Here is a 27949-nt window from a genome sequence, read left to right as displayed (position 1 = left end):
ACAAAGCAAAGAAACAATAACTTTAAAACACAGCACAGAAATCCTTCTGGTGGCAATCACTCCAAGCAGTAGGAGGCTAGTATTCAGCTAAACTAGTCTTCTGGTACAGCAGGTTCTGGCTAGCGAGTCTCCATTGTCATTTATAAGCAAGCACATTTAAGTGGTTAGGATGTCTTCATTCCATTTGGTTCTGATTTGTCTGGTCTCCTTGTGCTTATTACTCTGAGCACACTTGAGGGACCAACCCTTTCATTTACATGTTCAGTTACACAATAATTTTTTCATCAGGTCACTCTTTTGAGTTGCTATTTGCCGAGTACTGCATTGGAAGCATTTGCTGGTCTCGGGAGAGGCGATGCTTCACTTGTCTCGGGAAGCAGAAGACAGAAGTCCTCACAGGCAGGAAAAGCTGGGCTAGATGGAAAATGGATTAGCATAAGTAAGATACAAATTTAAGGCACAGAAATTGTACTTGCAAAATAAGTCTGTGTGAATTCTGGCATTGAGGGAACTCTGGGAACCACAAAGAAAATAACTGCAATTAGCCTGGGAATGACAGTAAAAGAGGTTTAAGGTAAACTATATTACACGGTGTTTAGGATGCAGCAAGAGCACATGTAAACATTGGGGTGTACCTGCACAGCACATCTGAGGATTACTAGCAGTTTGCCACTGCTAGAAGGAGCAGTCCAGCCGTTCTCCATCGATCCCAACCTAGTCCCTCCAGCCCTGCTTGCAGCCACATAGCTTTGTCCCTTCTCTTGAATCACCTCTGTCTCTCAGACTAGAATTGGTGAGCCAATTCTCACCTGACAGAAACCGCTCACCTTTTTTTTTTTTTTTTGGCAGGGTTATTTTTGGTCAGCACACCGATCTCAACTGACACCTCGTTCCATCAGACGAGCACCAGAGCCAGCGCTTGGAAGAGGTCGAGGGCTTTCAACTGGTGTGAGGGGGACTGGCAGAGGACAGCGGCAAGGAGCACGTAAGCGGGCAGAGCTCTGTCATATTGCAGCACCTGGGAGCTAAGGTACATTAACCGTGCTGTATAGTTGTCTGACTCAAAGGAGTCTGTTCCCCGTCCGTAATTTTTTTCCAGGATTCGTAATGCTGCGTCGTCTTTTTTTCCATGTAGAGCTTCTGAGTATAGAGGGAAAAACAGTTTATTTGGGGGCACAGAGTATGTACCCTTTACAGTAAGAAGTGTAAGCCTTGAGTAGTTGGCAGGCATACTCTAAACAGTGTTGGAGAAAGCTTGCCTTTGGACTGAGAATTACTCAAATTTTGCCTTTTTTCTCTCCTCCCAGTTCCTGTGAATTTACAGTGTCAATGTTTCTCATCATGTCAACAAACCAGCCTCAAATACCCAGGGTTTGTCCCTTCCATGAAAGCTCAAAAAGATAGAGAAATAGCACAAAGACAGTTGAAAGTCCCATTCGGATGCAACCACATCAGTATGGGTTACTGCTGGCACAATGTGTTTTTTTCTGCATAAGCATTGCTCTTTTTGAGTTGGTATCAGTCCACAGCCTGTTCCTTAAAACGCTACGCCAGCTGCAGTTACTGCCTCTCGTGCTGCTGTTCCAAGTTGACAGTCACTGCTGCTAAACTGCAGTATAACTGAAACGCTGAGGTATTTCCATGGTATTTTCTGGAGTCTAAGCAAAGCTTCGAAAGAGAACAGCTTAAAACTGCAAATGTATATGGGAGGTCTAGATTCTGTAGAAAAGATTAATTTGGGACTTTTAGAACAGTAAAGGAGATTTAGCCACATATCTTCCATTAAATAGTATGAGGAAATTGCCATGTCCAGCTTGGAAAATTTTGATATAAGTTATTTAATTGCAGATGACAGACTCTTCTTGAGCAGTACTAGCTCCAGCTCTGACCCTTTTAAAATACCAAATTCATTAGAAAGGAACAAAAGAAAACAAATACACAAAAACTGTTACACATACAAAAGTGCTGAAGAATGGAATGCTTTCCATGGTGATTTAAAAAAAAAAAATTAAGCTCTTAAATTCAAACCAGCACTTAGGGGCTACAACAAAGTAGAAATCTTGGCAGGATAAGGAGGTCTGACTGAAGGTTATTGTTATTATTCATTTTCTGGTAAAGCAGGAGCAGTTGTGCTAGAGTTTATCCCAGTAATTTAAAAGGGAGCTTTTAAAATACCTTTACTTAGTTCTTTTATCATTCTCTTAAACTTTTGACTACTTCTGGTTTAGTTTCATTTTTGGGGGTCAAAGCCACAAAAATTTGTTAAGGAGGACTTGGTTAGTTCAACTCAAATTTTCACTGCTTGCTTTCTGACCGTTGTTTCTTTTAAATCTTGTATGAGCAGAGGTTAGCTCGATGGGTTCCGAGCTTCAGTTCCCACTCCTTGACAATCCAAGCTTGGGAGAACTGGAGCTCAATACAACACTCAGAGTAAAAACTAGGGAGGTGTTACGTTTCTGCTTAGTCATCTGTTCTGTTTTTCAATCAATGTTCCTTTTTCTTTTTTCTTTCTCATTAATGACTGCTGAACAGTTTGCAAAGAATGCTGCAGTTTACCAGTCTTCTGTGCTGCAAAGCGTTCTACTCCTCTGCCCCTGGAAGCTCCCCAGTGCGCACACCAAACCCCATTTGTACAGAGTGCCTAACAGGTTACACCGTAACACGCGGTGAGGAAACAAATCCTAGGAGAAGAGGAAAAAGGAAAAGATTTGAAAAGAGATCCAACGAGAATGATTGCAGAATTAGAAGATTACTTTAGTTTAGATAGTCATACAAGGTCCATCACCCTGTTACCCCCTCCTCAAAGAATAGACTCCATATCCTCCCATGTGATCTTCCCAATACCTTTTGAGAAAACAAGTAAGAACCAAGTCCCTTTGTGGCTTTTGGTTTCTAAATATTTCCCACTGTCCAAGTCAAAAGGTGCTTTCATAAAATCCCTGTTCAGCTGCTCTTGACCCTGTGGTGGAACTAAACTCCCTTCGCACCAAAGTACTCAGCCAGAATTCATTTCAAAGGCAGTGGCAGCTTTTCAGTTGGGTTAGCAGGCTGAAGGGCCTCACCCTGCACAACTGGTCGGTCCTGTGTAAGAGGCTGTGGGTGCATATATTTGGGAGTAGGATGGGGATGGGACAGGGGGAATCCATGTCTTCCCTGTGGAAGCCCGGGTGGGCCTGCATAGGTATAACATCAAACCACAGTGCAGGGTCAAAAATTGCGCATAAAGCCACCTCCAGGTGCTGGTTTGCTACTTCAGAGCTTTGCTGATGGCCAAGATTGCAAAACATCCAACTTTCTTCTTGAGTGTTTTAGTGTTTCCAAATCAAGGAAGGTACTTCTTATCCCGGAGTAGCAGTTCTTAAGCTTTGAGGCATGGAGTATTCTGTTGCCGTCCATGGAGAGGCAGCTGGTTATTCACTCAATGGTACAGGGCTTGTACATGAATACGGCTCTTTTGAAGTTACATCTGGCTCAATTTGCAATTATCTGAACAAAATGAAAGAAATAAAAGTAGGATGGGGTACTTTCTTGCAGTTGTTCTGTAATCTGTGGACTAACAACTGGTCTGCAATGCCATAATTTGCTGTGATGTGGTTTGTGGTGTGCAAATGATGGAAAACTCTGGCTCTCTATTGAGTAATTACCATAAAAATTTATGTTGGCTTAGATGTACTTATCCTCAGAAAGTCCTTCTTCCCTCCTTTGACTATAAAAAGATTCAAAAAAGTAACTGATATAGTCATTTAGCTTCTTGATGACTGTATTAGTCCTGTAGAACCCGCTCAATCAAGACACTAATACTGCTGCTGATAAAATAAGAGTTGGCAGACGCATGCTGGCACCAAATGTATTCCTGCACTTGGCATGAAGAAAGTGTGGCTAAGGTTAAACGTAAGGAAGTTCTAGTTAATCATAGCTCTGGAGTGAAGTAGAAGCAATGTACATAAATTAGTGTACCAGAGAGCAATTTTCAGCAAAAAAACCCTAACATTTTATTATTATCTCCCTGTGAGACTGCAATTTGTAATTTGCACTGTAATTCCATCAGCTGTCTTTTCTGCTTCTGTGCACAATCAGATCCAGCATCACTGTGTCATTAAAGAAACAATTATTCTAACAACAGAACTAATAAATGCCTTCTATTAGATGCAGGATTTAGCCAGCAAACACAAATAGACCTTTTACATCAATACCAGCTAGGATTAACAGTGACATTTAATGTCACCCACTCATTCATGAATTGCCACATTGTCACTGTAAGCCACAGGGTGGAGGAAAAAAAAGGGAAACAACTAGCAAATGCAAAGTTGTCATTCATGGGATTAAAGAAACTGCAACTATTTAAAGAGGTTAGTAAAAAACTCTAAAATTAGCAAATATTTGTATCCCACATAAATTCCATATTTAAGATTGTAGGACTGAATATTTAATGAGAATTTGAACAGATTTTTTTTCCAGGTACAGTACATTATATTTCCTACTTATTCACAGCCTTCCTGTGTTAACTTAGACACCTCATACAGCATTTGTGTGCCTCATTTCCTCAGGCTTATAATTTTTGGGGTATATTTTACAGCAGTATTTCCCATTCTTATATGTGGATTGGAAGCAATTTAGTAGTGTCTGTAGAGAACCTAGAGATGCTCTGTACGGGTAGGGTAACACTGCCGTTATGATGAAACAGAGGAACCTGAGAGTCCTATAACAACAATTGCCTTTTTTTTCCCCTCACATTCCCCAAATCAAAAAGCAGACTATAGGGAGCGGCAGGGTTAGTGAGATTCTTAACTGGTGTACAGTTAAAATTACACTGCAAAATTACACTAAATTTAAATGTCAATTTTTTAACAGAGCTTTTTTTCCCCCTGCAATTGTAAACTTTAGTGTAGGAGGACACAAAGTAGATTTTCTGTAGCACTAATCATTACGGTAGTTAGGTATCAAGCCCAGGATCTAAATGCAAGTTGTCAGCTAAAGCCTTGTAGCCAGTCTTGCAGTCACACACTGATTTTCACATATATATTGACCAGGCTGGGCTTAAGTTCCTTCCTAGGAATATTAAACCAGTTTAGCCTGAATTCAATTGTGTTGTTTAAACTAGGTTTTAAGAATGTAGGTTTGAAGATTTAGGCTAACAATATCCCTTTAATGCTATTTGAAATTTCATGAATGCCAAATGTCCTAGAAGATTTTTAAATAAGTAGACTGGCTCCCGGGGGAGTCATAGTGAGGCGTGAGGGAAAAGTAGGAAAACATCTAGCCAAAAGTGGTATGCCTTTTTTGTATATGTGTATATACATTTGATCTATTTTCCATATGTGATCCCTGCCTGGCTGCCGCCGTTTGAGCAGGCTACAAAGATTCTAGGGACAGTGGGTGAGGAGCTACATCCTTTGTTGTATTTGGACAACACCTGATATTATGGAATACCGACTGTGATTTAGCAATACCAGCCTACAACCAGCAGCAGTAGCAATGTTGTCAACAGAAGTTTTGACAGCCTGATACATTTCCTCCACTCCCAGTCAATCGATTTCCCCTTCCTCAGTACCACTTCCCTGTTGTTTCATTCAGCCTCAAGTCAAAAGAGCAGGCGAGACCTTCACGAGGCCGTAAAGGACCATAAAAAGTCATGCTGGCAACACCACCTCCATAGCTTATGGTAACAATTCCTTTCTAAAAAGACCACTGGGGAAAAAACAATATTCTCAGAGTAGGTAATTCTTCATTACTGACCCACTAAAGTAACAAGTCAGAGGGATTTAAACCAGGCACCAGAAAAGGAGCCCTCGAGAGCACTAGTGTGGAACAGAGAACACTAAAACCGTTCAGTGATTAAAAAAAAGGAGCTGTTGCCCTGTACTGCTTAGTCACTGTGTGTGCTGGCAGGTTTGAGATGGGTTACTTTTTTTTTCCCTTCTCTTTACCTCAGGCATTCAGTTTGAAGGGTGTGTAAGGAAGTGAACTTTCAAAATAGTTAGTCATCTTTACAGTTACGGTCTTCTACTTTTAATAGGATTTGAGGTGAAGTTTTCCAAAATTTGGATTCAACTACATGGGGATCAAAAGGGACTCATCCGCCAAGGAGGACGAGGTGGGCATTCAGGTTAGCCAGAACTCCCTTTTAGGACCCATTGTAAAAAATACTAGCTTTAACATGGCTAATAGAATAATCAATGGAAATCCTGTGAACTATGCTTAGTGTTTCTTCTACAAAGTGGTCTATTATTCACACTGTTGCCTTTAAGGTACACAATACTGCAATCACTGAGGTGAAAGTGTGGTCTTTTTCTACATTTGCCCACCAACTTCAAGTTTTCTTGTCTATGTTATAATTAGAACTCTGTATGTGGAGACCCTTATCATCAAACAATTTTTGTTCTTCCCACTCTTGAAGTTTGAAGTAGGAGAGGAAAGCTTATGTTTAGCTTTTCCATTTAATTCTTAATAAAGATATGTCTTTATCTGAAGCACCCCCATTGGCTAAACTTTATAGCTCTATTAATCAATTTTTGTGCAATTCAAGCTACTAAAAAATAGCAAAATAATGGGGAGTAGCCAGGAAAGGAGGAGGTAGGTGCAGAAGGGATGAAGATGCACAGCACTGCACCCCTGAGAGCTCTGCACTTTGCCAAGCACCATCAGCAAGACATTTTCATAGCAGGTCTTTGCTACCTAGTGGAAAATGGTTGCTTTGTTTTCAGCCAGGGTGTTCCAGTCTAGAAGGACTCCCATTTTAATTTAGAATTCTGTGAGTTTTTACCTGTTGCGAGAGGTTAAATCTTAAACTTTGCTACAACTTAAAAAAATAACAACTGCTATCCCATACAGCTGGTATATCAGAGAGAAAAAAAAAGCACGGTCCCTCAGCGCATGCAGCAGAAGCCTCCATTTGTCTGTACTCGCCTGTTCACAAACATTACTTCAGATGAATTTACTCCAGATCAGGGTTTGGGTTTTCATCTTGCTTAAGCCCCACAAATGTAAACACTGGAGAAAGGCCACTACCACATTTCTCTTGCATACACAAGTTTGAGAACTGCCCAGCACTTTAGGGATGTGGGCACTGTGGGGGTGATGCTGTTACTGAAGGTGCATATCTTCCAGATCAAACACAAGTTACTTGGGTTTTGCTGGTTTGCATTTTTTATAGTGAATTTAAGGAATGGGTTTTAAAATATGGAAGACTCTGGACCTTTGTGGCCAAGAGCATCTGTGTTTTCAGTTGGACCCTTTTTTTTTTCCCTCCAATGGCCTCTTCTGAGGATGGCTTTAGTTATCCCAGAAACAAAAATTTTGCTAAAAGGAAGTTGAGATTGCTGCAGGAACTTGAAGCAAACTTTAGAAGGCGAGAAAATTTCAGGTTAAAAACCCCAAAGCCTAAGACTTCCTATCACCCTGCCAGCTATCAGTGACCTACTATACAGCCCTTAAAAGATATACTTTTTGGGATACAGTACTGCAAGCTATTGCCCTCCATGCAACTAACTCATTTTGCAACTCCTATGCAATGAAAAAACATCCTTAACAAATGATGTATCTTAAGAACAGATACGATAATTCTGTAGCTCTCTGCAGTAGTTTCCTGTAGCAGCTGTTCAGTGTTGATCCAACTGATTTCTATCAGTGGCTGAAGATTAATAATATACTCCAATTAGCCATATCTATTACACAGGGTACTTGGCACCACTTAAATGTAAAAGTCTCCTAAGCACTCCCGTTTCATCCATAGTTCAGTTCATGCCATTTATTCACATGCGAGAGCGTAATACCTGTATAAATGTCACAGGCAGATGAAATGATGCAGCATCTCTGCTTCCATCCCCATCAAGGTGAGTACTAGCAGCAGTTTCAAAAGGCTTCAGATTTACCAGCCCACACTGTGCAGCTGCAGACTGCACGGGGTGGCAGCTACGACACCTGCAGTCTATTCCACCCAGCCCATCTGCGACAGAAAGGAAAGTTTCAAGAGGCAGAAGACAAGCGCGAGGTTGGTAGCTAACGGTCCTGCTGTAGGAAGCAGTCGAACCAGCATACTATGATACTAAGATACTATGTGATAGGTAACAAGGAAGAGAAATAGCAAATATAAATGTCCTTATACATTCAAGTGTTACAAACATGTTTTCTGGTACTTTGAGGCTTTATGTCATGCAGGTGAATGTCCAGCGAGCAGAGGACATCTTTATAGCCTGCATAGCTAATTTTGTCTTTCTGTATTTGAAGTAGTAACAGGGACAGCACCTCTTTAGTATGAACTGTCCCAAGGGATTTCTGTGCCCCAACAGATACTGCAGACATCTTTTATCTCTTTTTTAAAAGCAAAAAACCCCACACCACCAGAAAAACCAACCACCCCACCCAAACAACCATCATCCCACCTGGCTTCAAAAAGAGGTATCTGTTATTTATGCTCACTCTACTACCAGTTTCTCAGGCACTCTAAGGAACTCCAAAGTGAAATAACCAGTAGAGCTCAACAGCCAGCTAGCAAAAGTGAAGTGCCTCTAGCTTCAGGGGAAAAGTACTGAGGAAATGCCCAGTGTTTCAGCTGAAGTTAGCGCTAGCTCTAGATACAGCTCAGGCAACTGAATTATTCTGTTAGAAACATTTAAGATTAAGTTTCCAAAGTCTCTTTTCATGGACAAGGATTGATGCAAGGATACATTCTATAGGCTGCTTTAGACTGACAGCAAAAAGCTTCAACGATTTACCTGCATCGATGCAGAGGCATGCACGGACACAGGTCTGTTGACTTCCATCATCACCTCTTGACAGTCCTACCACAGGTTTGCAAAATGCCTCTTAATGAAATAAGGGCACGTTAAAATAGATTAATATGACTTGCTAGCTGCTTCTCATGTTTCCCTGTAATCTAGGAGAGGAGACAGTTTACTGCTGTCTATACAGAAGGGTAGGTGCACCTGAACGACAGTGGTTCATTTGGCATGACTAATCTAGCTGAGAGAACACAGAACGCTTTTGCACCTTGACCCCAGTATTACCTGCTTTTAAGGTAACTCTTCTACATGCCACTAGCAGCTTAACTCGTTGTAAAAATCTCAGAATAGGGTTTCTTCAGGTTTTACCACAGAAGATGAAATACCTCACCTGTAACACAGTTTTATTGAAAACAAACAAAACTTGGTAGCTTGGCTCAGTTTTTCCAATAATGTGTGCATATTAGGACACATCGGTACTAATTCTGGCTAAACTAAAAAATGATACAAGATAAATTCTGGAACAGCTGCAAAATGAGAAGACAAGATGTTTCATTATAACAAAATTGGAAATTCAAAATCATACGTTCCATTCTTTTCCTGCCAAACTGTTCACAATTTAACATAAACTGAAAAGCTAGTCCCTCTTCCAAACCCTAATATTTATCTCAGACTTTTTCCTCCTCCCCACACCCCGTTGAGGACATGAAAAAATGACAGTGTGTACTTTTTTTCTTTTCCTTCAACTCCAACAAGAAAACTAAACTAAACTACTTTTTTCTGGATGAAGTCTCTAAAGTTTAATCTAATGTCTTCAGGTTCATAGGCATTCCATGTAACTCAAGGCATACCAAGTCAGGACCCCTCCTTTCTAGCCAATGGAAAAATAAGTTAGCAATGCAATGCTGAAGGGCTTCTCTCCCAGTGAGAAGCCTGAAGTTAAGTGGGACCAATCTGACGTACCAGGACTGTCCTGCGACAGCTGTAGCTACACTCAACACAAGAGTTGTTTGTGCTTTTGCAAATGGTACTAGCTACACTAAGAAATGTTGGTAAGAGGACCAACTAAAATACTTAACATCAGACATTAATTTACATTTGAGCTCTCAGCAAGTCATCTCTCTCAATTGTTATTCTGTAGGAGAAGGGATATATGTTTACATACAATTTTCTAAACAACTACTCAAGCCATTGCATGATCAGCAAGGCTCACGTAGACTCCTCTCCTACCGAGTCCTCTAGCCTCCCCATAACCTCAGCCGTTTCCCACACGGCCCCACTCTCCCCACAGCTTCCAAGAACGCTTCCCCCTCCCTCCTCCTCTCACTTGTGTCCCCACACTACTGATTTGGGGTTGCTTGGTTTGGAGCTGCATGCGTCCTGACCCACCGGCACGGTAACAGCCGAGCCTTTTTTCAGTCTAAGCACAAATCTGGATGTCTCTCAGAGGAGTTACTGGCAGCATGAGGTTTACTAGTTTTAACATATATTTTGGTAAGGCAACAGCTTCAAAGAATGTTTAGATATATCAAATCCCACAGTCTAGCTTGGTAATGAAATGAAACTTCCCTTTAGAGAAGCTGCCAGCTGTAGTTAAGACATGTTACAAAAAGCCTTAATCCTAAACCTTTTTTAATTAGGTATTGACCTTTACATAGTGACCAAAACTAGTATTAGTCTTCCCAGAGTCAGAGATATTTAGCTGCCTAGAAATAAGGTCAGGACGCTATTTTAAGTTAAGCAGTGCCGCTCTCCCAGGCCCTTATTTAGACATACTTCTCTAAAAAAAAAAAAAAAAAAAAAAAAGTTGTGTCTTCATTTACTTTGACATGAGCTATTAGAGAGCAACTGCCAAAGAAAAATGTTACTGTCTTGCAAACAACACAACTGTACTTTTTCCGTGTCTTATTCTTCAAGTGTTACCCCATATCAGGCATCTTCATGATAAAAAAAAAAAAAAAAGACAAAACAGTACATGGTTTTAACAGCCAATATGCAAGTAGCACCTAAGTATGTAGCACACAGAAGTCAATTCAAACATAAACTATTCATGGGCTCTTTTTATTTCAGTAAAACTAAAGCTTACAGATTCTTAACTCATAGCCATTCAGAAAGACACCCATAAAAAGTTGTATTAATAAAAACTGACAGGCTTCCAGGCCTCTAAAATATTTCAAACATAAGATACAATAAAAGATATCAAATGTTTACATTACAGTCTTGCTGCCTTACACACCATCATAAAAAGTGAACAAACACATTCAGTAACTTCAAGCATACCATGAAAAAGACACCAGTAAGTGCTCCAGTTTTCTGTACCATACAACTTTATTTCAAATTCACATCTTTCTAGGCAATGTATCCAAAATATTTGATTCAAGAGTACCTTTAGACTGTAAATATTCTGAAACAGGGCATCAAGCCTTTCCTATCTCCGACCAAAACTTAAGTTTTAGCTCATGTTATAAAAAGTAACCATGTGGAATGTAACAAGTCATAATGTGAAATCAAAGTGCTTTAGCCCCATAGCGCAGACAGACACTAGTGGTTATCTAGCCATTTGTCAATACATCTCAAACACCAACAGAGATGTTTGCTCTATTGCACCCCACCTTGCAAAGAGCTTTGGACCATTATGGTGAAATTGCATTAATCGACAGCTAAACAGTATGAGTGGACCAACAGTTTGATACTTCAAATAATGAGTTATAAACGAGGCATCTTTTTACCATTTTTTAAGTTCCCTTAGTAATTACCAAAGTTCTACTGTATTATGCAAGAAAAAACTATGTTCCAGTTAGTCTTTTAAAATCCAAAGTGTGCTGTATTCCAAATCCCAAAGCATCAAAACCCTCAAATCATTTCCCCAGACCCCAACAACTATCTAAGACTCAGTATTTTTGTGCAATTCTTTGCTATTTGCATGTGAAGAGAGAAACACTTCACCCAACAGTTCATATGAAAGAATTATAAACTCTCAAAGCAGAAAGTTACTTTAACAAGGTTTGGACACAGGTAGTTGCATGGAATATGTGCTCAATTCAGAAGTGGCCATGCTGAAGACGGCTCATGTTGCTAGTGCTCAGTCAGAAACTTCCTTTCTACGGAAGTCTAAAAAGCTATTTATCTTCCAGAGTGAAGGAAGTTTAAGACTTAGGCATTTAATTCTCTTCTCTGTTACAGAAGAATTAGCTCTACAGTATAATTCGTATGATTATTACCCCTCCCCTTTCAGACACCCCATTTTTGTACAAGCTTAAACAGGAAGGGCTTAGGGAAAATTTCTGGTCCTGTCCCACAGACATAAAGACAAAGTGCTTTGCAAGACTGATTTTATCCATCACATTTGTGGCAACCAACCCAAAATGAAGGCACGTGAAATCTATAATAATACAGCTTATAAACTAAAGCTGAACCTCTGTATAATTTCTAGTCTTTTTGCACAAAAGTAATGACCAGCACCTATGCAGAGATTCAATTTTTTTTTTCCCATGTAACTTTTCCCAGAAATAGTTAAGTGTTGCTTGAATGCCTAGGCAAATACTGTCATTTATTAGGTTTTGACACAAAGTGCAGAGATTGGTAATTTATCTGCACGGGAAGTCTGAAACCAGTGAATCACCAGCACTCTCTTCCTCTGTCGTTACAAGAAATGTAAGCCACCAGCAACAGCCACAGAGAGCTGTTACCTTGAAAGTGCACAACTCCCAGCAGCAGTTTCCCTGTGAGGTGTTCTAGAGCTTGTGGCATGCATTTAATCAGTGTCTCAAATTTGGATTTTAACATGTCAAAGCCTATCTACTTTTGGTTAGTTACCGGCCAGACATGCACGTACATTCTGAAGAAGCCAACTCAAAACAAGCTTTGACAAAAGTTGCATTGAAATTGGCTGTACCTTAACTTCTAAGCACAGATGAACTTCTACCTTGAGCAGCATTCAGGGTCAGCTCAATACCTCATTCTTAAGGAAAACTGAGTCTGGATACAAATCTGCCTCCTGGATTTCACTGGAATTGCTACCTTTAAAGCAGAAAAACAAGATTCAAGGTTTCTGAAAGCTTTAGCAGACGGATAGGCTCGTCAATCAGATTAAGACTTACTGGGTTGTTAAACAACAGTTCAAAGCCTTGCTTATCACTTCTCTAGAAATACAGGTTTAAAAGAACTCAAACACCATTGCCATCACTTAACTAGAATATGTCATTATACTGCTTTCACTCAGGATGATAAACAGGGATAGATTTTCAAAGTTCTAGTTATTTACCTCGCATGTGAATTTACACACCTTCTGTCATTTTTCTCCCCTCTTTTTCATTTTTTTCGCCATTTCTGCACAAAGTCAGTTGAAGGGATTGGCACACAAGTTACTAGCAAACACAGACCTGTAGCTATTACATTACAGGACCATATTAGAGTTTCATGAAGACTTCATGCAATGGTGTCTGTGCTCTTTTCTAAAAGAGAACAACTTTCACAGGTAGCACATAACAACACAATTTTCTGATTTTAAATGCAGCGAGTTACACAAACAACATTAACAAGAATTGACCAGACTTAATAACTGGAACTGCGCTAGGTCTGGCACTTGAGAATTCACAGTGATTAAAATAAAATTGCTTTGCCTAAGACAAAACATAAGATACCAAATATATAAAAAGACTCTTTGCTTCCATTATCTTGTATTAGTATTCCAACAGCAATAAGCAAGCTCAGTAGTACCTCAGACAGCAGAGACTTCTGCACATGGTCAACTTTATTCATTGTTTGCAGTGCAATGGATTATTTTTTTTTTTTACATATTCACGATGTCAAATCAGGCAATTTTCAATGAATAAAGTCAACATAGGCTCAAGTCTTTGCTGGATTGAAGCTTGGATTCTGACAGGAAACCGTTATCTACCATCTCATTTTGGGTACCCAACTCCACACTGTGCCAGGTGGTATTGCTGTTAAAGAGAAACTTAAAGTATATTTGCATATTACTGAGGTGCTGTTCTTACATAGCAAGTTGTTTGTAAGTAGTTTATAGTACCAGTTGATAAGAGTAGGGCATTTGCACTTTTCCTTTCCCCACTCAACTCACTAATCCTAGCAGACTCACTAACACAGGTTTCCGATCCCAAAGCCTGCTTTTAGAGAGAAAGGAGCACAGCTTTTAAACACCCCAGTGTTTCTCAACGCACCCGCAGCCTCTCATTTCAGCACTGAGGGCCCAGCTGAGGCAGCTGCTCTCGGGAGTTGGAAGCCACCAGAGCCCCGTTGACCCACGGGGCTCGCTGACCCCACCGAACTGAGAGTTAAAGGAAGATACTCGAGACCCATCTGCCCAGAGTCCACGAGTGTAGATGAGCACCCGCTTGTACCTGCCTCACCTTCCGCGCTACACCCTAGGGCACTTTGGTCCGTGCGCCCACCTCCCAGACCTCCTGCTCCCCGGCCTTATCCAAAGACATTGGACTTTGGCCTGAGCTTGAACGACGCTTTCAGGGATTTCTCCTCGTGCTCTTCTTCCTCGGTGTCACCACGAAAGGAGGGCGTGTTGTGGATGATCTGAGTCCTGAAGCGGATCTTATTAAGCCGAGGCTTCATCCGCCCGCTGCCGGAGGCTTTCCTGGTCATCTCCTTGCCCTTGCCTGCCACCGCTGCCCCTTCGGTGCCCTCAGCTTCCTCCCCAGTGCCGTGATGGTGGTGGTGGTGGGAGAGCCGGTAGCTCATGAGATTGGCGGGCAACACCTTGGAGAGCCTCCAGCGCCCGCTCCCGTTGCCGGCAGCCCCTTCCTCCTCCTCCTCCTCCAGGGCCCCCACGAGGCTCCGCATATCCCCCGAGGTGCCCTGGTGCAGGTACTGCGCGGCCTTGCGCCCGCTGTAGTCGCGGATGTCCACGTCGGCGTCGTAGGCTCCCACCAGCAGCTTCACCACTTCGGCGTGCCCGTGCATGGCGGCTATGTGCAGGGCGGTGTGCCCGCCGCTGGTGCGGGCGTTGATGTCCACGGGCAGCTGGTGCCGCTGGGCGAAGTTGACCAGCGTGGCCAGCAGCTCCTGCCGCCCGTGCTTGGCGGCCCAGTGCAGCACCGTGAAGCCGGTGATGAAGTCCCGCTTGCAGAGAAGCGCCGGCTCGCAGCTCAGCAACCCCTCCAGGCTCTCCCACCTCCCGTCCGAGGCCGACAACATCCAGGCGTGCTCCAGGGGATCCAGGGCCACGGAACCGGTGGTGCTCCCTTCCTCCTCGGCGGAGGACGAGGCCACCGAGGCGCTGTCCGAGTCGCCGCCGCCGCCGCCGCGGCCGCGGCCCCCCCCGGGGAGAGCTCCGCGCTTCAGCTGAGGCGAACCGCCCCGCGCCGCCTCCCGCAGGCTCCTGCGGCCGCCCCCCTGCGCCGCCGCCCCGGGGGGACCCTCCGCCGCCCCGGCCTCCTCCGCCGGCGGAGGGGGAGGCCGCCCCGGGCCCGCCGCTACCGCAGCCTCCTCGCCTCCGCCGCGCCCGACCGGCGGCGGTCCCCGCCGGGAGCCCCTCCGCTGGCCTCCGGCCGCCGCCGCCGGGCTCGGCCGGGGCGGCTCGCCCCGCCGACCCATGGCTTGAGGGCGGCTGCCGGCATCCTCGCCCGCCGGCGGCGGCGGCGGCGCCTCCTCAGCGCCCGCCCGCGGGGAGGGCGGCGGGCTCGGCCGCTCCGCGCTGTCCCCCCCCCCCCACCACCGCCACCGCCGCCGCCTGCTTCTCCCCGGGGCTCAGGGCGGCGGGCTCCGGAGCGCAGTACCGGCGGCGGAGGTGCACGTACTTGACGCCGGTACCGGGCTCCTGGCGCACGGTGGCCACGGCGTTGACCAGCTCCTTGAAGCGCTGGCGGGCGGCGGCGCGGCGGCCGGGCTCCGAGGGGCTGAGCCAGTCCCGGAAATGCTCCAACAGCTCCGCGTTACGCGCCCGTCCGCCCCGCGCCGCCAGAAACCGGACCACCGACTCCTGCCGCAGCTCCGCCGGTTCCGCCATCACCGCGCCTACCCCATCGCGTCGCCCCCACGGCGGCTGCTCCTCCTCCTCCTCCTCCTCCTCCTCCTCCTCCTCACGGCGGCATGCCCCGGCAATCTCTGCCGTGCGCTACGGCAGCGGCGGCGGCGCCACGCCACCCTCAGGCCGGGAGGGGCCCGCGCTTCCAGCGCCCGCCTCAGCGGGGCGGCTCCCGCCCCGCCCGCCGGTGGCTCTGCCTCAGCGCGGCGGCGGGCAGCGCCCCGTCGCGGCTACCGGTGGAAGCGCGGGCTCTCGCCTCAGAGGCAGCTCCGCCCGCGCGTTTCCCTCCTTCGCCTCGCCTCGCGGGGTTATGGCCGCTCCCCACAGCGGTCGGCAGCCGGTGAGTGCTCCTCCGCGGGAGCGGGAAGGGACGGGGAGCTCCGCCGAGAGTTAAGGCACCGGGGGGGGGGGTGGATAACCCCCGGCTCTTGCGCTGAGGGGAAGCCGGGGGTAGGTGTCACCCCGAGGCGGCTCAGGCAGCACCGACGGTAGGAGGGCGGCGGTTAGAGCGTGTGGAGAGGCGGCCATGCCCCGTCTGCCGAGCGGGTGAAGGCTGCTTCAGCGCCGGGGGGTCGGAAGGGGCCGCGGGGCTTAGGTTAGAAGGCGAAATAAAGCCTTGGAGTGCCATGTAGTTCCCGGAGTTGCCAGGCTTTTACAGAAAACCCTTGTTCTTAAAGGCTGTCCTTTTCAGGTGCTGCCCTTCTTAGAGGTCCTGTAGCGTATTATCGCGTATTGCAAGTAATAGGTTGTAGCGCTGAATCTTGGCCGTTGGAAGAAATGCTTTTCTTACGCATAACGGCAAAGCTGTCAGCTTTATGCTTTTAAGATGTGGAACCCATCCATGCGTGAGTGCTGGAGCGTTAGCTCCGGTTTGGAACATGGAATAAGTGGATTCACTTATGACTTGAGTTTCCAGCTCTGTTTTATGTCTCAGCAATGCAAAGCACTGAAGGGTTCTAGAAACAACATGAAGTGGGAGGAATTTGGGGAAAAATCCTCCACCCTGGCTGCGTAGTTGGCTGCTTTTGTATTTTCTGGTAGCAGGAAGGTAGATAAAGTACTTGTCTCTGGTGATTCTTGGCTCATTCCTGCCACCGTGCTGTTACACCTCAGTTACGCCGGTAGAGCTGTGTGCGAAGTTGTCCCGTGAACTGAAAAAAAATGGAAAACAACGGTTACTCTTTTGAAGTTTCCTTTCCTTGGAGTGATTGTCATCCGGGGCAGTGTCTTGCTCCGGTTCTCGATGGCACACCCGAGAGAGTGGCGTGGGAGTGCGAGAAGGAAGAGGGGCTGCTTTGAGTTTGGCTGCTGAAAGAGTTATTTGTTGGACCATTCTTAAAGCCATCACAGGGCACGACCACGTCCCGGCCAACGTCTGCCAGAGAGTGAAAGGGCTTCATTCATGTTCCCCCCGCTTGCTCACAACTTGACTGCTGAGCATAGCTTGCTTTCTGTCGGGGCTCCCACCCAGAGAGCTCCATTTCATACATACTCTCTTTCAGGCCTGTACGAATCCTTTGGAGTTGCAGTGTAGCGTAGTGTAATGCATTAACTTTGTATAAGCTTTCTCTCTTCGTATGTAATATGTATATATAGCGAGATGGAGAGTCAGTACTTCACAGCCTGGCTCTCGTGGGAGACCGGAAAAATGTGGAAAGAAAAGAACCCAAGTATGAGAAACAATAACAAAATGATTTTGCTAATTAATGTTTGCATGAAGAGTGTGAAGAGATGCAGTAAATCAGCAAAAGTGAGTGGCACTGGGACTGAGGGTCCACTAAGTGGATAGATTTGGTATGGGAAGAGAGAGAAGCGTGTATGTGGAAAGCTTTACAGAGAATACTGTAAAAACAGAGGTGTAACATAGTTCTGTAATGGAGGAGGGTGATTTTGCGTTAAGTTTATAAACATAAATGATGTAAATGATGTAAGTGTAATGATGTAAAATATATTTATATTGACATCAAATAATATTTCCCAGTTTAACCCATGCTATATAATTGTTAAAGTGTTTCTTACTACATTCTGGGAAACATTTTGTTTTCAGTTGTTTTGCAAAAGAAATGTAAAATCACTCTCAGAACGCAGTCTGACCTTCTATAAATCTGTTTACAATCAGACTGCAAAAAGTCTGAGGTGCAAGTATTTAGTACTTCTGATATTTGAAAACTTGACTTCTGGGAAAGTTCTGGCAGCCATTGCCACCATACAACAACATACAGTACTCGTCATTGATGAATTAGAAGGAAAAAAAAAATTCCTTGTTGCAGTCCAAGAGGCCTTCTGATAGCAGCCACCATTGTCGCGTCCAAGACCAGCATTGCTTTCTCATTTGGACAAGCAACATCAACAACAAGGGGCTGATGTAGTCAAGGGTGATGAAGACTGACTTGCTGCTCTTCAGGAAACACAGTGCTAAAGCTGCAACAGGCACAGCTGAGCCAGCACAGCCAAAGAGGCGCAGATCTTCCGAAAGCGAGTGCAGTTGTGATACCAGTACTGATACCAGCGTGAGTATTTTTCTGTGTCACAGTCATCTCAGAGGGCTGCACCAGATTTCCGTTTCTTTGTTTTTCCTTCCTTGAAAACACACAGGTCAAGAGAGGCCTTTCTGTGCGGACCGCAAAACCGAACACTTTCTCTTCCTGCGTAGCAGTAGCTGATCAGTCCTATCTGAAGCAGCACTGTCGTCATCATCCTTTGCCTGGTGCATGGAGTACTAGCTGTGAGGAACTGGTTTCTTTTCTGTCGTTGAGTCTTGATTCCCACCTGCTGCTTCTTGCCACATCTATCCATAGGCATCAGTGGCGGAACAGGTATTACAGGTGCTAGATGTTCAAGTTACTTAAACGCCTGTTGGGGAAGAAATCACCTCATCACAACTGGAAAACTAGCAAAGTGTCTCTGCTTGTTTGTTTGTTCCTAAATACCTGAAATTACAGCCCAGAAGTTGTCTTCAGTGGCAACTTGCACATTGTGCCCGCTATTCTCTACTGACAAGGCTGTCACTTTTTCCCGTGCCCATCTTGGGTGATTTCAGGGCATTCAAGAAGATTCTGTCCTGCCTCAGATTTCTTCAGACAGAAACATAGGGCAAAAATGTCACTTTTTTTTTTTTTTAAGGTTCTTTCTAAGGTCTCTCTGTATATACACGTGTGAAGGAAATTTTGTGGTGACCTATGGTTTAAGGCAACTTCAGCTGTATTCTGTGTTGAAGTAGGATAGAAAAGGAAAATAGTTGGTGTACCAGAATGCCATGTGAGAAGTAATTTGAAAGAGGTGAGGGAAGAATCCTGGGGTTCTGATGTTTGCACCAATCCCTCAAAGTTGTCTACTGTTTCTGTCAGACTGATTAAATTACCTGATAACTGTGAGTGAAATTGTCAAATGAGTTTTCATTGAATCGTCTTTTGGGCAATACTTCTTTTTTCTACACACCTTTTGGGGGGGATGTTTTGTTCCATACTTGACTCCTGTGTGTTGCTTTTTATTTTATAGAATAGACTGATGTATTAATTCCATGTAATTTTTAATATATCTCCTTCCTTATTCTGCATCTTCATGTACTTTTCTTTCTTTTTATTTCTTCTGCCTCATCCTCCTATATTTTCTGTTCTGTTCTGTGTTATTTTGCCAAGGTTTCCTTTCTGTTCCCTCTACTCATCTCATCTGTTCTCTCTCTCACACATGTATTGACATCGAGGGATGTCAATGGTATGCATGCCTACACTACGCGTCTACATCTTAGATTTTGACTACCCAAAAATGGAAAGTATTTTTCTACTTCCAAAATCTGTAGTTTTCTACTTACCTTGTGTTATGAGGCAATAGCAACATTGATGTTTACGGGATGAAATGTAACTTTGGTTATTAGGAAAGTAATTGACTGTAAGAGAGTAATGCAATTTGCTATTGGAAGATTAAAATAGACTTTCTGGTTTAATGAATGTCCACACCTGTTCGTGATAGTGGAAAACTCAGGGCTCTGAGAGAGTCACATTCGGAGCACCCATGGCATGTCCACCCTCGTGGCTGATGCCCAGGCATCCTTCCGAAAGCCTCTGTGCAGCCCGCGTAGCCTCCTGGGCCTGGCAGGATCCCCACCTCCTGCCTAAGCACATGAACATTGATTCCTTTTTTTCTTCAAGCTTTGGAGGGCAAATTTCAGTCAGCTCTACAGGCAGAGTCGCAAGCTAGTTATTTGCCTGGACTGCAAGGCTGGTTCTGCGGGAGGCTCCTGCAGAGATGCGTGTAGTCTGAGACCCAGTTTTTGCTGTGGAACAGCCCAGTGTTGTGCAGTTTTAGCCTGAAATAGGTGGCAAATTTTAAAGATAACTAATTTTTTTTTGTTTCTGAAAGAAAAAAAAATTAAATGTTACTTTTGTCTCAGGCAATGATTTTTCTTTGCATGCTGTTTTTAGTGGGCAAGATGACTTTATATAAACCGATATACTTCATTAACTGAATTTGCAGAAATCCAGATGCAGTTCTGTGAAAGCTATGCTACCAACCCTTTAAAAAGGGGAGGAGGGAAGGAGTGAGATGTGATTTGGACCATCTCAAGCGATCTGCATTGTGTGCTATTTTGATGAGAATATGAATTCTGAGAAAGCAGTGAGAAACAGGAAGTATTTACAGGAGTATTACAGCTCTCGTAGCATTCAGATTACAAACTTTGAGTTACTCACTGAATAAAGTTTGATGAGATGCTGTCTTCAGGCACAGTTTAGCTGCTCCATCCAACGGATACTAATTTGGAAAGACTGGCTAATCTGGTGACTTAATTGCTTTCAGCTTGATTTGTATTTCTTAATTTTTGAGTTGTCACCATTTTTCTAAACTCGTGATACGGTAGTAACTTGTTTGTCAACTGGATGACGCATTATTTCTTTGAGAAATAGTAAGAATGCAGGCATCACGGGGTCAGTTTTGTGGATTTAATTTCTCTGTGTATTTGTTAGACCATAGCAGAGTGAAGCTGTATGAAGTGCTGGCGTTGAGGGAGAGACATGTGATGCCCTTGGAAAAGTTCAGAAGGAAAAATGTAGGCTATTGCTTTTCCATTAAGAGAATGCTCCGAGTGATGTCAGATGGAACAGGTTCACAAAGTGATTCTTCCGTAAGCAAGGTGGAAGGAGGCGAGTCTCCAAATGAGAACAGTAGCTCTCAGTACTGTAATGTTTGTTGCGTGGAGAAGTATAAACACGCAAGAATGGAGGCTTCTAAATCAGCGTGACTGAGACCGTCTCAAGTTAAGCTGTGCAATATTTCTTCAAAGTTTTGAAGTCTAAATTAAGAACTTTTATTGCAGCATTTTTTGTGAAGCTGATCCCTGAAGACTCTGTTGTGTCTTGGGACAACTGTCTGAACAGTTTAAGAGCAGTTAAAGTAAAAAAAATTTTTAAAAGTTGTATTTTTAAATAGGAATCGATTCTGCATCTTTCTGTCTCTAGCTTTTAAAAATTTTGCTATTAATCTACTGTTGAGTTTTTTATTTTGCCTGTGTGTGCAACCAGAAATCTCCTCATTCTATGTACTGTGATCAAGTCAACTCTGGCCATTTTCTTGAAAGAACTTATATAGGCTACATTTCTGTACTGTTTCTCTGTAAAAATGTTTTTTGAGACCCTGAATCCCTTTCTGATCATCCTTCAGTTTGCCAGTCTTCTCTTTAAAACAAGAACCTTAGGACAAGACGTTAAAACACGTTCTCATGAATGATACAAATAGTGCTATTTCTGCTTGAAATTCTTGTTCTCTCCTATCCTGTATGTTATGTGCTACATGGGGTGAATGAGATTCATGGTCTTGCTCTCTTAGTCTTTCCCTTTATTATCTCAACTAATATCTTTGTGTCATCTCCGCATGCACAAAGTGAAGATGATATGTCTCTTCCCCCCCCAGACAGTGCTGAAGCAGGCTGTGCATAAAACACAATTTTTCTGTTGGGGAAGTTCCTCTAAGTACCAGGTTCTGTAAGCTGTTTTTACAACTTACCAGGACTTTTCTGTCTTATGCCAATTTTTTTTGTCTTGTGTCTGGAATGACCTAGAACTTGCCATATACTTTTATATATTTACATTTCCAGGACAATGGTTTTAATTTTCACTCATAACTGTGTAGTGTCATTAAATTAACTTTTATGTACTGAAGAAAGATGAAATATGCTATCTTAAAATAACAGCACATTTAAGATGTCAGAGTATCTTGGCAATTGTGTAAATACTTATTGCAGAAATTGTTACTCTCTTTCCTGACTGCAATACATATCTGTAAGAAGCATCTTTGGGAGAAACTTAGAAATACAAAGAAATTAACCATCTGATAGGAATTTTTAAGTAGTGATACAGCCAGATGTCTGTTAAGTTACAAGCATAGCCTTAGCTTTCTAAGCAGAACACAGAGAAGGCACCTGGTTTTTCATCTTTATTATTTCTCATTGTCCTCTGTTGCGCACAGAAATTTGGTCAAATTTTCAGTGATAAACAGCCAATATAGCAGTGGAAGAACTAACGATTGTTGATTTTCCTTTCCAGAAAACAGTAAACTCTTGAGTTTAATTGCTAAATTGTAATTAATCTCTCCCTTCCTTTTGAAAGTGAAGTTACGGAGTTAATGGCTATGAGGACTCCAGTCGTCTGGTTCTGCACTTAGCTTTGTGCAGCAAATACAGCTGTAATACCAGTTTCCTCAGCTAAACGCTTTTTAATCCTGACATAGTCTCTTGTGGATGACGTGGTAGTGCTCTAATGACCTCTGGAAATGGTCAGTAAGGTTGTGGGTATTGGTGGTTTGTCCACTGAAATCCAGGTGGACTGGAAGGAAATAAAGTTCTTTCTGCTAGGGTTTTTTCTTGGAGAGTAACAAATGGCTATGCAGGGATTTTGAAGGTAGCCCAGCACGGTTTGGATTTAGGCTGGTGACATGAAGGTGAAAGGCTTCCCTTCTACAGTTACGCTGAGCCTCTTGCGCTGGCTTTTGGTGTGGAGGCTTAACGGTTTGTTATAGAGGAGCTGTCTTATATTGGTGGTGATAGAGGTGGTCTGAATATCAGACTGTGCAACTATAGTTGTTAGACGTGCTGCCGCTCTCAGTTACGCTTGTCTTTAAATGGACAGGATACTGACAGTTTTCAGTGTTTCTCAGCCCTTTTTGATAGTAATTTCCATATGGTAGTATACCTCGAGAAATTTCTTTTTTCAGACTTGCTTTGAATGAACATTTATTTTTTTTATAGCCTTAAGATGTAATATTTTCTCTTTAAATTGTTCACTTTGCTTACACATTTTTCCTCATTATATTAGTCCAAAATGGAGTTATCTGATTATAATAGTCTAAAATGAGAGTTGGTGCAGTCTGTAGTCCCACACAAGAAGTCCTGTGCGAAACAAGAAGAGGATGAGTATTTGCTGTGAGGAATGTCCATATCCTTTTAGCTACAAGAATTCTGAAACTTGCTGTGCATACCTATTATAAAAAGTGGTGCTTTTATGGGCTTGTAAGTGTTAAATAAAAAATTTCCTACTGTTGGCTATATACATGTTCCCAGGAACCAGTAATGGTTTCCAATTCCATGTGGATTGGAAACATAAGAGAAAGCATTGCACCTCTAGACATTTCTAATAATAGAATATTATCTCTTAGAGTTCTGGTGTGTAGATAATGTATTATTTTACATAAATAACAATTTCAATTCTAGGTACTCAGAATGAGTTCTGATTATAACATACACCCTCCTGTGATTATGGTCTCTATTTTGAATTCTGTGGCTTAAATTGTTTTTAAATATTTTTTTCTTTATTTCTAAGAGCAAGCCAACAGTGATCTATTTTCTGTCAACAGTTTTCAGTTTACATTTTCAGCTGGACTTGTCTGCTTTATTTTGTTTGTGTTTCGTTTTTTTTTTTTTTTTTTGCAAAACATGGACTTTGAGTCTGCAAATTGTCCTGTGAAGTAAATCTGTATGTTTTCTCAAATCATGGAATATGGTTGATTTCACAGATCTTTTTTTCAGACTTCTGCTTTTGTTGGTTCCACGTAAGTCATAATGAATGTGTTCTAGCTTACTGGTAGAGTTCCTTTGTTGCCATTGCTAATTGCTTTGCAACTTAGTTCACTAACATACTTTTAAATGATTTTTCTGTAGCAAAATGATGGCTATCGAACTTTATCCTTGTCCGGGCATGTTGGTTTTGGTAGTTTACCTGATCAACTGGTTAAAAAATCCATCAAGCAGGGCTTCTGCTTCAACATTCTTTGCATTGGTAAGTAGTATCTGCATGGTTTAAGGCTTTAGTAGTATACCTGTCCTTAAGAAGTGACTGAAATTTAAATCCAGTTGCAATGTTAAGCTCTTTCTTTAATGTTAAGCATGAACTATAATTCCACCCCTTTCCCCAGCTTTGCTTATTTGTATCCATCCTTTGTTTTTATATTTAGCATTTTCATAAATAATATGAAGACCAAAAATGTTGAAAATGGATGCCATGCATTTATTGATTTATGGGCAGCTTCTTGGATTCTTTTGAGTAAACTGGGCTACACTCTGTACTGTAACAAATAGCTTCAGATCAAAAAATCCTAAAATTCCAAGGTGGTGTTACTGAAGTATTTGTATACTTATAAAATGTTTCCTCTATTTTACCCTTATTCATAAGAACCTTGTGTCGAACCCCGTGGTTCCACAGCTAGTTACTTAGCTTTTTAAATCTGTAGGAAATTAGTTCATGCCTTTAAAGAAAACAAAGTGTCAAGAGACTGTTCTGCCTATTACTCATTAGCAGGTAACTCTCTCTTGTCTGTAGGGTGAAAAAATTAACTAAAAGATACTTAGTGCTCATTATGAAAAAGAAATGCAGGCAACCATTTTGCTTGGAGAAATCAGCTGACAAGTTTTTATGTAAATTTGTCGAGTTGTTGTGATAACACTTTCTATGCTTAGCAGGTATTTATTTGATGTGCAAAATGTCTTCCCCAACCCTTCTGTTTAACTGTAGGAGAAACTGGAAGTGGGAAATCAACCCTGATAAACAGTTTGTTTAACACCAATTTTGATGACCCTGTGTCAACGCATTTTCTGCCAAGTGTACAACTTAGAGCCCAGACTTATGAACTCCAGGAAAGTAATGTTCTTTTGAAGCTGACCATTGTAAATACAGTGGGATTTGGTGACCAGATAAACAAAGAAGATAGGTAAGTGCCTTCTTGTTGCTACCATATGCAGGAGTTTTGGCCTTCAATTACAAGTTGATTTTTCTTTGGGCTTTGTAGTAAATATTTGTCTTACGTATGTTCCAAATATTTGGTTAACTGTTTTCTCTGTGTACCAAAGTAAACAGGTTTTTCTTCTTGTCTAGGAAATGATTTGAGAAATTGGATGAACTCTGCCCCTTTCTTTATGATATAATCTTTTATAAATGTATGTAAATAAAATGTGCAATAGTGACTAGAGTTTCTTTTGAGGTGGAGGAAAGCAGGGAGAAGGTCAACAGGGGGCTTTTTAAACAACCAGACAGGTTATAAGGTACTGTAGATTATGAAGATCTATAGGTTTTTTAACAATTTGATTGGAACATATCGAAGACCTTAAACAGGAAGGAACATCACGTGGATTACTGAAGGCCTCTGGTTTTTATGTTGGACAGCTTAATCGGAAGATGTAGAGGTATCACACTAGTGGTGTCTTTCAGAACTTTTTTTGAGTCTCTGCTTTTATGAATTGAAGATTTTAAAATATTGAACTATGTGTCAGCAGATTTTGCTTCCTTCACATTAATTGTAAAGAATTTTAGCAGTCCTTTGTGCTATATGAGTGCTGAAATGGTGGTAATTATGACTGAAGGTTAGAGAGTCACATTAAGATTAACAAGAGAGCTATGACTTATGAGGTGACTGGAAAATAGCTACTGCTAGTGACTTGGATGAATGAGATGCAAGTGGATATTAGTATGGATATTAGAGGGTTTGATGTGTGGTATAGGGGAGTTGCCTTTTAGTCCTTCTTTTAATTTTGTGTGTAACAACTACTTCTGAATTTTGATAGCATTTGATCTGGTTTATAAAATTTGTGTAGCGGCAGAAATGTAAGGGCTTGCTGCTTGTACACCTAGCAACACTATCTTTTAGAAAGCAGATTATAGTCTGGTTTTAAGTAGGATAAAGTATACTTAAACTGTACTTATTGCAAATCAGATTTACATTCTTCTCTTACATTCCTCCTTTTCAATTTTTGTCTATTGTTTAAGAGGTCTCTCATGTACAGTACTTCATCTTCAGAAGATAAAGGAGGTCCTATTTCTTTGTACTGGTAATTTCATGTTCTTTCTTTTCTTGTATTGTATCTAAGAGTTTCTTGTATCTTCCTTGTATCTAAGAGTTCTGCAGTTGCACAGCTTGATTGCAAAAGTTTATAAAACATCACTTGGGAAGATCAGTTATAATCGGAACTATGTAGCTTTTTTCACTAATAGTAGCTAGGAAATGTTTTGTCTGTATTAGGTGCACAATTCTTTTTTGAGTAGCCTTCAGAGATTAAGTTACTCTGTACATTTAATTTTCTGTTGTACTGGGTAAATACTTGAGCAGCCTTTTGACATGTAAAGCAAAAATCCACAAAACAATACAAGAGGAATTCCTTTCTTAGTCTGGCTCTGTTTAGGAGTAGCTAATCTCTGGTTGTTAAATTTTATTTCTTACAGCTATCAGCCAATAGTGGATTATATAGATGCACAATTTGAAGCCTATCTCCAGGAAGAACTGAAAATTAAACGTTCTTTATTTAGCTACCATGATACTCGCATCCATGTCTGCCTCTATTTCATTTCACCTACAGGCCATTCTCTAAAAACCCTAGATTTGTTAACCATGAAAAGCCTAGACAGCAAGGTAAGACTTTGAAACAAGAGTTTCAAGAATTTGTCATGTTTTCTGAAGCATCTTGCAGCTTTTAGATCCTCTACCACCTTTCAGTTCTATATCCGTGTGTTTGGTTTTGGGATGTTTTTTGGTACTGGTATACCTTAAGTTGGGAATAAATCGGTTCTGCAAGTAGCTTGCAGTCCATCGTCTGTTTATTTACAAATCAAAGAGGCACACACACAGCTGGCAAGAACGTTGAAAAAAGAAGCACAACGAGGTTTAAAAAAAAAAAAAATAGAACCACACCAACTTTACTTTTAACAAACTGTTAACATCTTATTGTGATTGAATAGGGTACCCTCCATGAGTCCTGTAATATTTCTAATTAAGCTAATTTCTAGTTCACTGTCAAGTTTTGGGACTGCTGGAAAGTTGGCATATAAAAAGCTTTGCAGCACTGTGAAGATCTTTATTATGGATAACTGAAGAGGCAAGTGCCATGATCAGAACACCCTGCCAGCATGGCTTTTTCTAAGATAGGCTGCATTAGTGTTTTAAACTTCACACCTTGATTTGTTTTGAAAGCTTTAAAATAGCAGTTTCTAGTGTGATCACTTGTGCTTTCTGAAGTCTTAACTTTCTTCCTGTGATGGGGTTGTGTGAACTGGATGAAGCTAAATGTTTAACACATTTTAAGAAACCTTACATCATCTGGGTTTAATTTGTTGAAACTTTGAGGAACTTGAAAACTTAAATGCATTTGCTGTTCCTCCAGCCCTTTCCTTTGTGCTTTACTAGAGCCTCTCCTGCTAAATTTTCTTTCTGCATTTTCTTGTTCGTGAGATGTTTCTTCAAGATAACAAGGATCAAATCAGCTGTCTATTCCATATTTGTGATTGATGATTTGGTATTTTTGTAATTTTGTTTATGGATGTATTTTGCATTTTGAACTTTGTCAACAGCACAGAGTAAGTGGGGGGGGTGTTGTGGGACAAAGGTAGGGGAGAGCAGGGTCACTTCTTTCTGCTATGGTGTTGGTTTATGTCAGATTAAAATGTTTGTGAAACTAATATGCACTGATAGCTAAAGAGCCTTGATACTAGAAAATGGGACAGTTTCATGGAGCATATTGTTCTACTCTGAGTTTTGAAATTGGAGGTTGTGTTAAACCACAAAAATACTTGGTATCTAGGTTGTGCCCTCTCTTTACTGAACTCCCTTTAGAACAGTGTTTCTTCCAAAAGAAAAGGAAATGTCCCAGCATCCTGAGAAAGTATTCTTCCATCAGGATAAAACTAAAGTAATTCTGGTTTCGGGGATTTTAGCTTCTCGCCACCTACTCTAAATATTTTTGGTTCTGCTTTGGCTCAGA

The 27949-nt window shown here is 42.2% G+C and overlaps 2 protein-coding genes across 5 annotated transcripts in view; one reads left to right on the top strand and one right to left on the bottom strand.

The window, feature by feature from the left end:
* Nucleotides 1-10760: 10760 nt before the first annotated feature.
* On the bottom strand, nt 10761-15793 carry SOWAHC (sosondowah ankyrin repeat domain family member C). Its single transcript, XM_052773774.1, is given in 2 exon segments — nt 10761-15410; nt 15412-15793. Coding segments are annotated over 2 exon segments (1542 nt in total). The 5' UTR covers nt 15703-15793; the 3' UTR covers nt 10761-14159.
* A 196-nt stretch (nt 15794-15989) lies between these two features.
* SEPTIN10 (septin 10) overlaps nt 15990-27949 on the top strand; it is a 30330-nt gene continuing 18370 nt past the window's right edge. Inside the window, exons 1-5 of one of the 4 annotated variants that reach the window (XM_052773775.1) lie at nt 15990-16060; nt 17991-18230; nt 23867-23984; nt 24717-24912; nt 26418-26604. In XM_052773775.1, coding sequence (XP_052629735.1) covers nt 18099-18230; nt 23867-23984; nt 24717-24912; nt 26418-26604 — 633 coding nt within the window. In that variant the 5' untranslated portion in view covers nt 15990-16060; nt 17991-18098. Of the gene's footprint in view, nt 16061-17917; nt 18231-23866; nt 23985-24716; nt 24913-26417; nt 26605-27949 lie in introns of those variants that run through there. The other 3 variants (XM_052773779.1, XM_052773778.1, XM_052773776.1) reach the window with 3 other exon arrangements.

Source organism: Harpia harpyja, chromosome 22 (genome assembly GCF_026419915.1).
Source record: "Harpia harpyja isolate bHarHar1 chromosome 22, bHarHar1 primary haplotype, whole genome shotgun sequence".
NCBI classification, from domain to species: Eukaryota; Metazoa; Chordata; class Aves; order Accipitriformes; family Accipitridae; genus Harpia; species Harpia harpyja.
The sequence above is the reverse complement of the archived record's forward strand: the minus strand, read 5'-3'. Positions and strand labels throughout refer to the sequence as shown.